Source organism: Hypanus sabinus, chromosome 5 (genome assembly GCF_030144855.1).
Source record: "Hypanus sabinus isolate sHypSab1 chromosome 5, sHypSab1.hap1, whole genome shotgun sequence".
Lineage (NCBI taxonomy): Eukaryota > Metazoa > Chordata > Chondrichthyes > Myliobatiformes > Dasyatidae > Hypanus > Hypanus sabinus.
Genome location: NC_082710.1, coordinates 178650690 through 178668667, shown reverse-complemented (window position 1 = coordinate 178668667; position 17978 = coordinate 178650690). Strand labels below are relative to the sequence as shown.

At 45.6% G+C, this 17978-nt stretch overlaps 1 protein-coding gene across 1 annotated transcript in view; it reads left to right on the top strand.

The window, feature by feature from the left end:
- The window catches only part of LOC132394673 (E3 ubiquitin-protein ligase TRIM39-like), a 32321-nt gene extending 14619 nt beyond the window's left edge, over window positions 1-17702 (top strand). Inside the window, exon 6 of the mRNA XM_059971042.1 lies at window positions 17087-17702. Coding sequence (XP_059827025.1) covers window positions 17087-17619 — 533 coding nt within the window. The 3' untranslated portion in view covers window positions 17620-17702. The remainder of the gene's footprint in view (window positions 1-17086) is intronic.
- The last annotated feature ends 276 nt before the right edge of the window (window positions 17703-17978 follow it).

Genomic DNA, 17978 nt, shown 5'->3' with positions numbered 1-17978 from the left:
GAATACTGAAGCAAAGTGTTCATTTAGGACCTCCCCAGCCTCCTCCACCTCCAGGCACTTGTTGCCTTCTTTATGCTTTAGCTGTCCCGCCTTCGTTCTCGTCATCCTCCTATTCTTCACATACGCATAGAACACCTTGGGGTTCTCCTTAATCCTACATGCCAAGGCCTTCTCATGCCCCTTTCGAGCTCTCCTAAGTCCTTTCTTTAGCTCCTTCCTGGCTACCCTATATTTCTCATAAGCCCCTCCTACTTCCTGCTTCTTATCAATAACATATGCTTCCTTTTTCCTCTTGACGAGTTGCCTCACATGTTTTGTCAGCCATGGTTCCCTTTTCCTACCATTTTTTCCTTCCCTCAGTGGGACAAACCTATCCTGAACCCAGCTCAAGTGGTCCCTAAACTTCTCCCAGATTACTTCTGTGCTTTCCCCTTTATCATCTGTTTCCAATTTACTCTCGCTAGCTCCTGCCTCATTCCTTCAAAGTTAGCCCTTCCCCAGTTAAGTACTGTACCTTTTCGTCTGACTTGATCCCTTTCCATAGCTATGCTGAAGCTAATGGAGCTGTGGTCACTCTCACCAGAATGCTCCCCCACCAAGAGGTGTGTCACCTGACCAGGTTCATTACCCAGAACTAGATCCAGTATAGCCTCTCCTCTCGTCGGCCGGTCCACATACTGTGTCAGGAAGCCTTCTTGAACACACCTGACAAATTCAGCCCCATCTATCCCCCTTGCACTCAGGAGGTGCCAGTCAATATGAGGGAAGTTGAAGTCACCCATATATTTCCTGCAACATTCTAAAATCTGCCTGCTTATCTGCTCCTCGGTGTCCCGTGGGCTATTTGGGGGCCTAAAGACTACTCCCAGCACAGTGATTAATCCCTTCCTATTTCTGACTTCCACCCAGACTGACTCTGTGGACACTCCTTCTGCAGCGTCCTCCCTCTCTATAGCTGTGATACTATCCCTGACCAGCAATGCCACTCCGCCCCCTTACTACCTCCCATCCTATTCCTTTTAAAACACCTAAACCCCAGGACCTGCGTCATCCAATCCTGCCCTTCGTCCAACCATGTTTCAGTAACGGCCACAACATCGTAGTTCCATGTACTAATCGATGCTTAAAGTTCATCCTCCTCGTTCCTAATACTCCTAGCATTGAAATAGACATATGTCTACCATTATGTTCTGTCCCCTGCCTGTCCTTCCTCATCAACTCAGAACTCTTAGCATCATGCCTGTTCTTTTACGTTAATCCCTGCACTCACATTCTGATTCCCACCCCCCTGCCAAACTGGTTTAAACCCTCCCCAACAGCTCTAACAAACCTGCCCACCAGGACATTGGTCCCACTGGGATTCAAGTGCAACCCGTCCTTTTCCTCTTGGACCCAATCTCCTATCATCTCCTCATATCCCTTCATGCCCTGACCAATCAAGAATCTATCAACCTCTGCCTTAAATATACATAAAGACTTGGCCTCCACATCAGGTGTGGCAAAGAATTCCACAGATTCACCACTGTCTGGCTAAAGAAATTACTACACATCTCCGTCTTAAAAGAACGCTTTCCCCATTTTGAGACTGTGTTGTCTGGTCTTAGACTCTCCCACCATAGGAAACATCCTCTCTATATCCTCTCTATCAAAGTCTTTCACCATTCACCAGGTTTCAATGAGATCACCCTCATCCTTCTGAGTTCCAGTGAATACAGATGCAGAGCCATCAAATGGTCTTCATATGACAAGCCATTCAACCCTGGAATCATTTCCATGAACCTCATTTGAACTCTGTCCAGTTTCAGCTCATCCCTTCTAAGATAAAGGGTCCAAACCTACATGCAATACTCCAAATGAGGCCTGACTGGTGCTTTATAACTTTTCAACATTACATCCTTGCATTTATGTTCTAGTCTTCTTGAAATGAATCCTAAAATCACATTTATCTTCCTCACCACAGACTCAATCTGCAAATTAACATTTACAGAATCCTGCACAAGGACTCCTAAGTCCCTTTGTACCTTAGTTTTTTTTTTAATATTTTCTCTCCATTTAGAAAATAGTCAAGCCTTACATTTCCTCTACCAAAGTGCATGACCATACACTTCCCGACGCTGTATTCAATATGTCACTCCTTTGCCCATTCTCCAAAACTGTATGTCCTTCTGTAGCTTCTCTACTTCTGCAAAAAGTACCTGCCCTTCCACCTATCTTTATATCATCTGCAAACCTTTCAAGAAAGCCATTAATTCTATCATCCAAATAATTGACATACAGTGTAAAAAGTATCAGTCCCATCACAGACCCCTGTGGAACACCACTAGTCATGGGCCGCCAGCCAGTAAAGGCTCCCTTTATTCCCACTCTTTGCCTCCTGACAATCAGCCATGGCTTTGTCCATGCTAGGATCTTTCCTGTAATACAATGGGCTTGTAGCTTGTTAAGTAGCCTCATGTGTGGCTCCTTCTGAAAATCCAGGTACACAACATTTCTTCAAAGAATTCCAACAGATTTGTCAGGCAAGATTTTCCCTTGAGGAAACCATGCTGACTATGGCCTATTTTATCATGTGCCTCCAAGTACCCTGACAACTCCTCCTTAATAATCAACTTCACCATCTCCCTAGCCACTGAGGTCAGACTAACTTGTCTAGAGTTTCCTTTATTCTCTCTCTCTCTTCTTGAACAGTGGAGTGACATTTGCAAATTTCCATTCTTCCAGAACCATTGAAGAATCTAGTGATTCTTGAAGGATCATTACTAATGCCTCCATGATCTCTTCAGCCACCTCTTTCTGAACTCTGGCATGTATACCATCTAGTCCAGGTGACTTAGCTACCTTAAGATCTTAAGTTTCCCAAGAACTTTCTGTCTAGTAATGGCAACTTCACACACGTCATGTCCCCTGACATCTGGAACTTCCACCATACTGCTAGGCTCTTCCACAATGCAAACTGATGCAAAATATTTCTTCAGTTTCTCCACCCTTTCATTGTCCATTACTGCCTCTCCAGTATTGTTTTCCAGCAGTCCGATATCCACTCTTGCCTCTCTCTAATCCAGAAATTAGGACCTCCTGGGTACTAATTTCTGGATTGTTGTCTGTGCCACGTGCCAGTGAGGGAAGAAACAGGATGATTTGGCAGATAAATGTGTGGCTGAGAAGTTCGTGCAGGGGTCAGTGCTTCAGGTTCTCGGATCATTGGGTTGTCTTCTGGGGGAGGTATGACCTGCTCAAAAGTGATGGGTTGCTCCTGAACCCAAGGGGGACCAATATTCTCGCGGGCAGGCTTGTTCGAGCTGTTAGGGAGGATTTAAACTAAGTCGGTAGGGGGTTGGGAATTGAAGTGAAGGGACTCAGGATAGGACAGATAGTAAAAGTGTAAAGGTAGCGTGCAGTCAGACTGTCAGGAAGACAGACAGACATGATTTATTGATCCCGAGGGAAATTGGGTTTCGTTACAGCTGCACCAACCAAGAATAGTGTAGAAATATAGCAACATAAAACCATAAATAATTTAATAGAAATAAGTTAATAAGGGCAGCCAGGAGATGGAACTTAGTTGCAGCCAACAGACTGAGTATAAAAATATTAGGGATGCAGAATCATAAAGGACAACAAATATGGTATTCAATGTGTTATATATAAAAGCAGTAGTATAAGAAATAAAGTGGATGATCTTGTTGCACGATTAGAAATTGCCAGGTATGATGTTGTGGCCGTCACTGAATTGAGGCTGAAGGATGGTCGTAGTTGGGAGCTGAATGTCCAAGGTTACACATTATATCAGAGGGATAGAAGGGTAGGCAAAGTGTATGATGTGGTTCTACTGGTAAAGAATAGCATCAAATCAGTAGAAAAATGTGACACAGGTTCGGAAGATGTTGAATACTTGTAAGTTGAGTTAAGAAACTGCAAGGGTAAAAAAAGGACGTTGATGGCAGTTATATACAGACCTCCCAACAAAGCTGGAATGTAGACCACAGATTACAACAGGAAATAGAAAAGCTGTGTCAAAGGGGCAATGTTATGGTAGTCATAGGAGATTTTAACATGCAGGTTGATTGGGAAAATCGGGTTGGTAATGGATCTCAAGAGAGTGAGTTTGTGAATGCCCAAGAGATGGTTTTTTTAGAACAGTTTGTCATTGAGCTTACTAGGGGATCAGTTATACTGGACTGGCTCTTATGTAATGAACTGGAGGCGATTAGGAAACTTAAGGTAAAAGGATGTTTAGGAACCAGTGGTCACAGTATGGTTGAGTTCAACTTGAATTTGACGGGGAGAATGTAAAGTTTGATGTAGCAGTATTTCAGTGGAGTAAAGGAAATTACAGAGGTATGAGAGACGATTTGGCCAAAGTAAATTAGAAAGAGCTGTGCTGGCAGGGATGTCAGCAGAACAGCAATGTTTTGTGTTTCTGGGGAAATGAGGAAGCTGCAGGACATGAGTATGCTTTAATTTCTTCCAAAAATGAAGAAATACTCAAATGGTGAAATAGTACAACCATGGCTGACAAGGGAAGTCAAAGCTATTGTAAAAGCAAAAGAAAGGGCATACAACAAAGCAAAAATTAGTGGGATGATAGTGGATTGGGAAATTTTTAAAAACCTACACAGAGCAACTATAAAAATCATTGGAAGGAAAAAGATGAAATGTGAAAGCAAGCTCACAATTAATATCAAAGTGGATGGTAGAAGTTTTTTCATGTATGTTAAAAATAAAAGAGAAATAGGTCCTAGAGTGGATACAGGACCAGAAGAAAATGAGGCAGGAGAAATTATAACAAGGGACAAGGAGATGGCTGGTGAACTAAATGACTATTTTGCATCAATCTTCACTGTGGAATACACTAGCAGTATGCCTGATGTTGTAGTGTGTGAAGGAAAAGAAGTGAGTGCAGCTACTATTGTAAGATAGAAGGTGCTGAAAAAGTTGAAAGACCTATTGATACATTAGTCACCCAGACCAGATGAACTGCACCCTAGGGTTCTGAAAGAGGTTGTGTTAGGGATTGTGGTGGCATTAGAAATGACCTTTCAAAAATGATTGGAGTCTGGTATGGTGCCAGAGGACTGGAAAATTGCACATGTCACTCCACTCTTTAAGAAAGGAGGGAGGCAGCAGAAAGGAAATTATAGACCAGTTAGCCTGACCTCAATGGCTGGGAAGATGTTTGAGTCAATTGTTAAGGATGAGCTGATGGAGCACATGGTGACACAGGACAAGACAGTACAAAGTCAGTATGGTTTCCGTCAGGAAAAATCCTGCCTGATGAACCTGTTGGAATTCTTTGAGGAGATTACAAGTAGGATAGATAAAGGGGATGCAGTGAGTAGGAATAAAAGGATCGTTTTCTAGTAGGCTGCCAGTGACTAGTGGTATTCTGCAGGGGTCGGTGTTGAGACCACTTCTTTTTATACTGTGCATAAATGATTTAGATGATGGAATGGATGGCTTTGTTGCCAAGTTTGCAGATGATACGAAGATTGGTGGATGACCAGGTAGTGTTGAGGAAATAGGTAGGATGCAGAAGGACCTGGGCAGATTAGGAGAATGGGCAAGGAAGTGGCAAATGAAATACAATGTTGGAAAATGCATGGTCACACACATTAGTAGTAGAAATATATGTGTGGGCTATTTTCTAAACAGGGAGAAAATCCAAAAATCCGAGATGCACAAAGACTTCGGAGTCCTTGTGCAGAACACCCTAAAGGTTAACTTGCAGGTTGAGTCAGTGGTGAGAAAGGCAAATGCATTGTTAGCATTAATTTCAAGGGGTCTAGAATACAAGAGCAGGGATGTGATGCTGAGGCTTTATAAGGCACTGGTGAGGCCTCACCTTGAGTATTGTGATCTGTTTGGACTCCTCAGGATGTGCTGGCATTGCAGAGGGTTCAGAGGAGTTTCAAAAGGATGATTCCAAGAATGAACTTGTTATCATACTAGGAACGTTTGATGGCTCTGGGTCAGAATTTCAGAAGGATGAGGGGGGATCTCATTGAAACCTTTCGAATATTGAAAGGTCTAGACAGAGTAGATGTGGAAAGGATGTTTCCCATGGCGGGAGAGTCCAGGACAAGAAGGTACAGCCTCAGGATAGAGGGGCACTCTTTCAAAACAGATGTGTAGAAATTTCTTTAGCAAAAGGGTGGTGAGTTTGTTGAATTTATTGCCTCATGTAGCTGTGGAGGCCGGGTCGTTGGGTGTATTTAAGGCAGAGATTGAATGGACATGGTTTCAAAGGTTATGAGGAGAAGGCTGGGAACTGGTGTTGAGGAGGAGAGAAAAAAAAAGGATCAGCTATGATTGAATGGTGGAGCAGAGTTGATGGGCAAATGGCCAAATTCTGCTCCTATGCCTTATGGTCTTTCACTCTTTATGTATCTGATGAAAATTTTATTATCCTTTTGAATATTATTGGTTAACAATTTAGTATTCCATCTTTACCTTCTTTATGACTTTACAGTTGCCTTCTGTTGGTTTTAAAAGTTTCCCAATCCTCAAACTTCCCACTACTGTTTGCTCTTTATGCTCTCTCTTTGGCTTTTATGTTGGCTTCAGCTTCTCTTGTTAGCCACAGTTATATCATCTTTCCTTTAGAATACCTCTTCTTTGGGATGTAGAAACATAGAAAGTCTACAGTACAACACAGGTGCTTCGGTCCACAAAACTGGCGAACATGTCCTTACCTGAGAATTTATCTAGGGTTACCCTTAGCCCTCTATTTTACTAAGATCTATGTACCTATCCAGGAGTCTCTTAAAAGACCCTACCGTATCTGCCTCCACCATCGTTGCCAGCAGCCCATTCCACTCTCTCATCACTCTCTGTGTAAAAAACTTACCACTGACATCTCCTACCTCCGTTTCTTGTACTTTTCTGATCGATTCAGACTGTTCTGCTACCATTCCATTCCATTCAAACTGTTGCTGTACCGTCACGATCCATTCAGCATGTTCCTGTCACATTCAGATCAATTCAGCCTGTTCCTCCACCATTCGAATCCATTCAGTCTATTCCTCTATGATCCTGTAGTAGGTATTTCCAAATAAGCTTGGAAGAACCTACTTCCAAGCAACTGAAAACTGTGCCCTCTCATGTTAGCCATTTCAACCCTGGGAAAAAGCCTCTGACTATCCACACAATCAATACCTCTCATCATCTTATACACCTCTATCAAGTCGCCTCTCATCCTCTGTCACTCCACGGAGAAAAGACCGAATTCGCTCAAACTATTCTCATAGGGCATGCTCCCCAATCCAGGCAACATCCTTGTAAATTTCCTCTGTACCCTTTCTATAGTTTCCACATCCTTCCTGTAATGAGGTGACCAGAACTGAGCACAGTACACCAAGTGGGGTCTGACCAGGGTCCTTGAGCTGCAGCATTACCTCTCAGCTCCTAAACTCAATCCCTTTATTGATGAAAGCCAATGAACTGTATCTCGTCTTAACCACAGAGTCAACCTGGGCAGCAGCTTTGAGTGTCCTATGGACTCAGACCCCACGATCCCTCTGATCCTCCACACTGCCAAGAGTCTTACCATTATTGCTATATTCTTCCATCATATTTGGCCTACCAAAATGAACCACCTCACAGTTATCTTTGAACTCCATCTGCCGCTTCTCAGCCCAATTTTGCATCCTATCAATATCCCGCTGTAACCTCTGACAGCCCTCCACACTATCCACGACACCCTCAACTTTGTGTCATCAGCATATTTACTAACCCATCCTTCCACTTCCTCATCCAGGTCATTTATAAAAGTCACGAAGAGTAGGGGTCCCATAACAGATCCCTGAGGCTCACCACTGGTGACTGACCTCCATGTGGAATATGACCTGTCTACAACCGCACTTTGCCTTCTGTGGGCAAGCCAGTTCTGGATCCATAAAGTGATGTCCCCTTGCTTTCTCAATAAGCCTTGAATGGGGTAACTTATCAAATTCCATGCTGAAATCCATATACACTACATTTACTGCTCTACTATCATCAATGTCTTTAGTCACATCCTCAGAAAATTCAATCAGGCTCGTAAGGCATGACCTGCCTTTGACAAGCCATGCTGACTATTTCTAGTCATATTATGTCTCTCCAAATGTTTATAAATCCTTGCTCTCAGGATCTGTTCCATCAATTTACCAACCACTGAAGTAAGACTTAATGGTCTCTAATTTCCTGGGCTATCTCTACTCCCTTTCTTGAATAAGGGAACAACATCCGCAACCATCCAATCCTCCGGAACCTCTCCCATCCTCATTGATGATGCAAAGATCATCACTAAAGGCTCGGCAATCTCCTCCCTTGCCTCCCACAGTAGCCTAGGGTGCATCTCATATGGTCTTGATGCTTCCCAAAAGCTCCAGCGTATCCTCTTTCTTAATATCTATATGCTCAAGCTTTTCAGTCTACTGTAAGTCATCCCTACAATCGTCAAGATCATTCTTCGTAGTGAATACTGAAGCAAAGTATTCATTAAGTACCTCTGCTACCTCCTCTAGTTCCATACACACTTTTCCACAGTCTTACTCTCTCATGTCTTATCCTCTTGCTCTTCACATACATGTAGACAACCTTGGTGTTTTCCTTAATCCTTCAGGCACCAAGGCCTTCTCATGGCCCCTTCTGGCTCTCTTAATATTCTTCTTAAGTTCCTTCCTGCCAGCCTTATAATCTTCTAGGTCCCTATCATTACCTAGTTTTTTGAATCTTTCGTGAACTTTTCTTCTTGACTAGATTTACAACAGACTTTGTACACCACAGCTCCGGTACTCCACCATCCTTTCCCTTATCTCATTAGAATGTACCTATGCAGAATTGCACTCAAATATCCCCTGAACATTTGCCACATTTCCCTGAGAACATCAGTTCCCAATTTACACTTTCAAGTTCCTGCCTGATAGCCTCATATTTCCGCTCAATTAAACACTTTCCTAACTTGCCTGCTCCTATCCCTCTCCAATGCTATGGTAAAGGAGATAGAACTGTGATCACAGGAGATAGAATTGTCTATATCTTGTTCCTTCTGAATTGCTTCCCAAAATTCCAGTCACTCCTACCCTGCCGATATCCCTACCAGTGTTCTTTTCCAATCAATTCTGGCCAGCTCCTCTCTCATGCCTCTGTTATTCCCTTTACTACACTGTCATCCTGATAATGTATACCTGACTTTAGCCTCCCTGCATACTCCAGGGTGAATTTGATCATGTTATGATCACTTGTCCCTGAGTCTTGTATCTTAATCTATCTAATTAATTCTAATCAACACCTAGGCCAGAGTATCTGATCCTCTTGTGGGCTCAATCACGAGCTGCTCTAAAAAGCCATCTCATAGGCACTCTCGGACTTCTCCCTCCTGTAGTTCAGCACCAGCCTGATTTTCCCAATCTACCTGCATATTGAAGTCCCCCGTGACCATGGTAACATTGCCCTTCTGGCATGTGTTTTCCATCTCGCATTGTAATTTTCAAGTCAAATCCTTACTGCTGTTTAGAAGTCTGTATACAACTCATATCAGGGTCTTTTTACTCTTGCAGTTCCTTAGCTCGATCAACACGGATTCAACACCAATGTCACATCCTTCTCATGATTTGATTTCAATTTTTACCAACAGGGCAATGGTGCCTCATCACCCTTCCTGCCTGTCCCGTCGATACAATGTTTATCCTTGGACATTAAGCTCCTTGCTGTAATCTTTCAGCCATGGAGATACCTGCCAATCTGCAACTGTGCTACAACTTCATCTACTGAACTTCAGTCCTTTTTCAATTTTACGTTGCAACTCATCCTGTTGAATACAATTTTGTCCTACCAACAGCCTCTCATCACTACACATTGCCTCTGTTTGTAAACCAGCTACCTCATCTTCAACACTATTATCCACCTTTCCTACGATACTTCCTGCATTGAAATATATGCAGCTCAGGACACTAGTTACACCATGTTCATCCTTTTCATTTCTAACACTGTCTGAGCTCTTAACTCCACAACCTCTCGACTAACTGTTCTGGCACTCTGGTTCCCATCCCCCTACAGTTCAAACTCCACTTCCCATCCAGTTTAAACTCCACTGTGCAGTATTAACAAACCTTCCCACTAGGATATTAGTCCCCCTCCAGTTCAGATGCAAACTGTCCCTTCTGTACAGGCTCCACCTTCCCTGGAAGGAGTGCAATGATCCAAAACTCTTATGCCCTCCCTCCTACACCAACTCCTTAGTCACATATTTAACTGTATAATCTTGCTTGTTCTGGCCTCACCAACACATAGCATGGAGAGCAATCCTGAGATCACAACCCTGGAGGTCCTGCCCTTTAACTCAGCACCTAACATGATGAACTGCCTATGCAGAACCTCTTCACTCAATCTACCCATGTTATAAGTTCCTATATGGACCATGATTTCTGGCTGTTCAGCCTCACACTTAAGAATGCTGAGGACTCAATCCGAGATATCCCAGACCCTGTCACCCGGGAGGCAACATCCCATCCGGGTATCTCCTTCTCACCCACAGAGCCTCCTGTCCTTTCCCCCAACTAACAAATCCCCTATCACCACAGCATGCCTCTTCTCTCCCCTTCCCTCCTGAGTCACAGAGGCAGACTCAGTACCAGGGACCTGACCACTGAGACTTTCCTCAGTTAGGTCATCCCCCCTGGACAGTATCCAAAATGATAAACCTGTTGTTGAGTGGAGAGCCACAGGGTACTCTGCACTGGCTCTCTAAACCCTTTCCCCCTCCTGACTGTCACCCAGTTTCCATGTCCTGCTCTTTGGGTGTAACTATCTCTCTATATGTCCTGTCTCTCATTCGTTCAGGCTCCCGAATGATCCAGAGTTCATCCAGTTCCAGCTACAACTCCTTAACGTGGTTTGTTAGAAGCTGCAGCTGGATGTACACCTCACAGTTGCAGTCATCAGGGACACTGGAGGTCTCCCTGCCTTCCCACATCCCGCAAGAGGAGCATTTGACTGTCCTGCCTGGCATCTCTACCGTCCGGGCTGAGCAGATAAAAAGAAGAGAAGGAATCAATTTGAGCTTTTCTTTCCTTTGCTTTCACTGTGCGAATCCTCGAAGAGCTAAAACCTGAAGGTCACCACTCTGACGGTGTCCACTCTGACGGTGTCCACTCTGACGATGTCCACTCTGACAGTGTCCACTCGGACGATGTCCACTCGGACGATGTCCACTCTGACAGTGTCCACTCGGACGATGTCCACTCTGACAGTGTCCACTCGGACGATGTCCACTCGGACGATGTCCACTCGGACGATGTCCACTCTGACAGTGTCCACTCGGACAATATCCACTCGGACGGTGTCCACTCTGACGGTGTCCACTCGGATGATGTCCACTCCGACAGTGTCCACTCCGACGGTGTCCACTCTGACGATGTTCACTCGGACAATGTCCACTCTGACGATGTCCACTCTGACGGTGCCCGCTCTGACGGTGTCCACTCGGACAATGTCCACTCTGATGGTGTCCACTCTGACGATGTCCACTTGGACGATGGCCACTGTTCTTGTCCATCTTCTTTTAATTTGCTCTTACTAATCAATCCCAGATGCCGATTGGTCACTGGTTGCCCTGCAGCTCCCTTAAAAAAACTTTCCCCTCTCACCTTCCCTCTCTGCCCGCTGGTTTTGGTCTCCCCCTTTCTGGGGAAAAAGACCATGACCTTACGTCTGCCCCAGATTTTATATACCTCGGTAAGGGGTCACCCCTCAACACCCATTGCTCCAGGGAAATGTCCACAGTTTATCCAGTCTCTCCTTTTAACCCAAGCCCTCCAGCCATTGTTACAGCCTCCTGACGCTTCCTGACCAGTGAAATGACATCTTCCCAGAGTCGGGGAACCAGAAATACACACAATACTCCACATGTGGTCTATTATCAACATCAAATGCTCTGGTGAAGTTCATGTGGACAATGTCTACCACCCTGTCTTGGTCAACCCTCTCTGTCACCTCTTCAACAAACTCGAATTTGTGAGACGTGATTTTCCATGCACAATGCTGTACTGACTGTCCCTGATTTGTCCTTGTCTTTCCAAATGCAGCAGGCAGGATGCAGGGGGGATGTTTCCCCTGTCTGAGGGGTCGAGGATCAGGGGTCACTATCTCAGAATGGGTGAACCCTCAGAGGATGATGTATCTGGAATTCTCTGCACTGGAGGCTGTGGGGTCTCAGTCATTCAGTTCATTTAAAGTCACAGAGTCATCGTCGTACAGCAGAGAAAAAGGTCCTTCAGCCGATCACCTCTGTTCTGACCTATTTAGTTCAGTCTCCTTCTGTGCCTTGTCGATTGAAGTGTCTGTCTGTGTGTCTCCGAAACACAGTGACTGTATCTGATTCCATCACCTCCTCTGCAGCAAGTTCCAACATCAAACACTGACTCTTCAAGTAAACTCACCTTTAAACTCCTTCCTCCCACCTCAGACATGTGACCTCCTGCATTTGATCCCACTCCTGTGGGGAGAAGATTTCAACCATCTGCTCAATCTAAGCCCCTCATCATCGTATCTATTTCTGTCAGATCACCCCTCAGCCCATTTACCTGTATTTGGCCCGTATCCTTCTAAACCCTCCCTGTCATCACTTCTCTGTCCCAGGTCTCAACACCTCTTCTACGCCAGTTCCACAAGGCCCTCAATTCCCCCGTATTACAGAAGATGATCGACCTCATTTTCTACCACATTACAGAAGCAAATGTGCTGCAGGTCCTACAAAGGTCGATAAATCCCCAGATCCTGATCAAGTGTGTCCCAGAAGTTTGTGGGAAGCTCAGGAAGGAAGTGTGGAGCCCATCGATAGCTGCGGGTGAGGAGCCAGAAGACTGGAGGGAGACTAACGTTGAACCTTTATTGAAGATTGGCTGTCGGGAAAAGTCAGGGAAGTACAGACCAGTTCATTAATGGAGGGGATTCTGAGAGACAGGATCTACATTCATCTGGAAAGGCGAGGACTAATCAGGGATACCCAGCTTGGTTTTCTGCATGGACGGTACGGTAGCATAGTGGTTAGCACAACGCTTTACAGTACCAGTGACCTGGGTTCATGTCCCGTCACTGCCTGTGAGGATTTTGTACGTTCTTCCCGTGACTGTGTGGATTTCCTCTGGGTTCTCCGGTTTCACAGTCCAAACCCGTACGGTTGGCAGGTTAATTGATCATTGTAACTTGTCCTATGGTCAGGCCTGGATTAAATAGATAGAAAGCAAAGGGTAGTAGTGAATGGGTGTTTCTCGGACTGGCTGGAGGTGACTAGTGGGGTACCACAGGGCTCTGTATTGGGACCACAGCTCTTTACGATTTATGTCAATGATTTAGATGAGGGCATTGAAAACTATATCAGCAAGCTTGCTGACGATACTAAACTGGGTGGCAGTGTGACATGCGAAGAGGACATTAGGAGAATACAGGGAGACTTGGATAGGCTGGGTGAGTGGGCAGTTACTTGGCAGATGTCATTCAATGTGAATAAATGTGAAGTTATCCACTTTGGAAGCTGGAACAAGAGGGCAGAGTATTGTCTGAACGGTGTAGAATTAGTTAAGGGAGAAATGCAAAGAGACCTAGGAGTCCTAGTTCACCAGTCAATGAAGGTGAATGAGCAAGTGCAACAGGCAGTGAAGAGGGCAAATGGAATGTTGGCCTTTGTTACAAGGGGAATTGAGTACAAGAGCAAGGATGTCCTTTTGCATTTGTACAGGGCCCTGGTGAGACCACACCTGGAATATTGTGTACAGTTTTGGTCTCCAGGTTTAAGGAAGGACATTCTGGCAGTTGAGGAAGTGCAGCGTAGATTCACTAGGTTGATTTCTGGGATGGCAGGGCTGTCTTACGCAGAGAGATTGGAGAGATTGGGCTTGTACATGCTGGAATTGAGGAGATTGAGAGGGGATCTGATTGAAACGTTTAAGATAATTAAAGGATTTGATAGGATTGAGGCAGGAAATGTGTTCCAGATGTTGGGAGAGTCCGGTACCGGAGGGCATGGATTGAGAATAAGAGGTCAGTTATTTAAAACAGAGTTGAGGAAGAGCTTCTTCTCCCAGAGAGTTGTGGAGGTGTGGAATGCACTGCCTCGGAAGACGGTGGAGGCCAATTCTCTGGATGCTTTCAAGAAGGAGCTAGATAGATATCTGATGGATAGGGGAATCAAGGGATATGGGGACAAGGCAGGGACTGGGTATTGATAGTGAATGATCAGCCATGATCTCAGAATGGCGGTGCAGACTCGAGGGGCCGAATGGTCTACTTCTGCACCTATTGTCTATTGTCTATTGTCAAAATCAGGGGTTGCTGGGTGGTGGGGGTCATTGTAACTTGTTCCATGGTCAGACTCAGATTAAATCGGGTTTCTGGGTGGTGGGGGTTATTGTAACTTGTCCCATGGTCAGGTTCGGATTAAATCGGGTTTCTGGGTGGTGGGGGTCAAAGGGCCAGAAGGGCCTATTCCGTGCTGTATCTCAATAAATAAATTACAGCTGATGAAAGTGCAGTAGACATCGTCTCCATGGAGTTTAGCGAGGGATTTGACAAGGTAGCAGAGAGTTACATCACATGGGATACAGTACGATCTGGAATAGGATGCAGAGTTGTCTGGGTGGAGTCCCGTGACCAGTGGTTGTTCTGCAGGGATCGGGGCTGGGTCCACTGTTTTTCATCATTCATATGAATGATTTGGAAAGAATGTAGGTGACATGTTTAGAAGGTTTGTGAAGGGCTCTAAAATCGGTGGTTTCATGGACAGTGAAGAGGTTATTTATTTATTTAGAGACAGTGTGAAACGGGCCGACCCAGACCAATGACCCGCTCCACCCAGCACCCCAACTATTTAAAACCAGCCTAATCACGGGGCAATGTACAATGTCCATTTAACCTACAAACCGTTATGTTTTTGTACGAGCGTCACAGAGTGATAGAAATGAACAGCACAGGCCCTTCAGCCCACCTGGTCTGTACCGAAGCATTTAAACTACCTGCTCCCATCGACCTGCACCGGGACCATGGTCCTCCAACTCCGACCGTCCATGTACCATCCAAACTTCTCTTAAATGTTTAAATCGAGCTGGCATGTACCACTTGGACTGGCAGCTGGTTCCACACTCTCACAACCCTCTGAATGAAGCAGTTTCCCCTCATGTTCCCCTTAAACTTTTCATCTTTCACCCTTAACCCATGACCTCTGGTTGTAATGCCACACACCCTCAGTGGAAAAAGCTGCTTGCATTTACCTCATAATTTTGTATACCTCTATCCAATCTCCCCTCAGTCTTCTAAGTTACAGGAATAAAGTCCTAAACTATTCAATCTTTCCTTATGACTCAGGTCCTCCAGTCCCAGCTACATCCCTGGAAATCTTCTCCGTGCTCTTTCAAACTTGTTTACATCCTTCCTGTAGGTAGGTGACCAAAACTGTACACAATATTCAAAATAAGGCCTCACCAACATCTCATACAACTTCAACATGACATCCAACTCCTGTACTCAATACTTTGATTTATGAAGGCCAAAGAAAAGCTTTTTTTATGACCCTATCTACCTGTAACACCACTTTCGGTGTATTCTGGACCTGCGTTCCCAGATCTGCTGTGGAACAGAGTCCTCAGTGCCCGACCATTCACTGTGAAAGACCGACACTGGGGTCCTACCGAAGAGCAACAGCTCACACTTGTCTGCATTAAATTCCAGCTGACACTTTTCAGCCCATTTTCCCAGCTGCTCCAGATCCCACTGCAAGTAATGATGGTCTTCCTCGCTGTCCACTCCTCCCCAATCTGAGGGATGAATCAGCAGCACCTGGAGGGAATGCACAAGGTCATTGGGAGAACGTACAAACTCCTTATGGATGGTGTCGGAATTGAACTCTGAACTCTGGAACGCCCCGAGGTGGAATAGTACTGCATTATCCGCTACAAAACCTGTTGCTCAAGGTTTATCCAAGATTACAACGAGATCTTGATTAATTTGGTCTCTGGGCCATTGGATGGAAACTGATTTTAAGTCAGAAAGATCTGGGTGTCGTATTTCAGAAGTTAAAACAGAATTTACACAACAATCGGTAGGGCCCTGGAGAACAGAGAGACCAAGAGGTCAGAATACTGTACTGAGTACAGGAGCTGGGACGTCACGTTATGAGTGTACAAGACATTGGGAAGGCCACATTTGGAGCAGTGTTACACACACAAACTGCTGGAGGAACTCAGCAGGTCAGGCAGCAGCTCTGGATATGAATAAACAGTTGATGATTTGGGCCAGGGTTTTGTGTGTGTTGCTTTGGATTTCCAGCATCTGCAAATTTTCTTGTCTTTATGATTTTGATCACCCTGTACAGTTCTGGTTATCTTTCTACGGGAAGGATGTCATTAAACTGAGAGGGTATAAAACAGATTTACAAGGATGTTACTGGGACTGGAGGGTTTGGGTTATAAGGAGAGTCTGCATATTCTGGGATTTTTTTTCCCAGAATATCCAGGAGGCTGCCAAAGGAAACCGTAGAGGTGGATACAGTTACAATGATTGAAAAGACCTGGACAGATACTTGGGTGGGAAAGGTTTAATGGTATTTGCAAATGGAACTAGTTCAGTAAAGTGATTTGGTCGGCACGAATGAATTCTGCCTTACCTCCTCTTTAAATGCCTCCAGTGTTTACTCACCCCATCCTCATCTGGATCCAGTTGTTGCTCCACCCCTTCCTCATACACGTTTCCACTGCTATCTCCCGTCTTTCTTTCTAACTTTGAGAAAAGGTCTCGGCTGAAACATCGACTGTACATCTCCCATAACACTGGCTGCTTGACCCTCTGATATCATTCAGAATTTTGTGTGTTGATCGGGGAACATCCGATCTCCATGTCGAGGAAAAATCTCGGGAAAATACTGATTGTCCTTCCGCTGTGTTTGGGTAAAACCCCGGGAAAGGGTCTGTCGCCACTCGACTGTGCCTGCGGCACAACGGCCTCTCCCCCGATCCCGGGGCCGCGCTGGCCGAGTCTCCCCCGATCCCCGGGGCCGCGCTGCCTGAGTCTCCCCCCGATCCCCGGGGACTCTCTAATTCTCTGCTTCTCCCCCCAGTCTCTGTCACCCTGGATGTGGAAACGGCGAGTCCGCGGCTCGAGGTGTCTGAGGATCGGAAGAGTGTGAAATTGACCGGGACCCGGAGGGATCTCCCTGACACCGGGAAGAGGTTCACAGGCTGGTTTTCTGTGCTGGGATCGGAGGGATTCACATCGGGGAGACATTACTGGGAGGTGGAGGTGACGGGGAATCGGCGGTGGGGTCTGGGAGTCGCCGCAGAGTCGGTGGAGAGGAAGATATGGGTCGGACCCAGTCCGGAGACCGGATTCTGGATCATCAGGCAGCTTGATGACGAGATGTGGGTTCACACCTCTCCTGTGTCCCGTCTCCCTGCCGATCCCATCCCCGGGAGGGTGGGAGTTTATCTCCGTTACGAGTCCGGGACAGTTTCATTTTACAACGCGGAGACCAAGTCCCATCTCCACACCTTCACTGGGAATAAATTCACGGAGAAACTTTATCCTTTGTTCTGGACTAGGGATAAAAACCAGTGGCTGAGAATCTGCTCCGGTTCCGCTCCGGGTCTGTAAACGGGTCGGTTCTGGGACTGGCGTCAGGAGTAAGTCGGTGCAAATATAAATGTGCGGAGAGTGAAATAAACACGATATGAGAATTACCGATCAATTAATTTTAACTCGTTCACCACATCCGTCAACGGAACAGAAACACTGCGGATTCAGCAGCAGCCGCGGGCGGCGGGTCCTGAGCTCCCCGGCTCCCCCGGGTGCTAAAGTCCACCCGCACCGAGACAGGTGAAGTGGGACAAGTGGTGGTGATGCTGACTGGGAGAGGGAGGTTAAGGTGACTCTTGCGGAGGTGGGACATGTGATTGTAACAGGCTGGAGAAGCTCAGCATGTCAGGCAGCATCTGTAGAGGGAAATAAGTAAT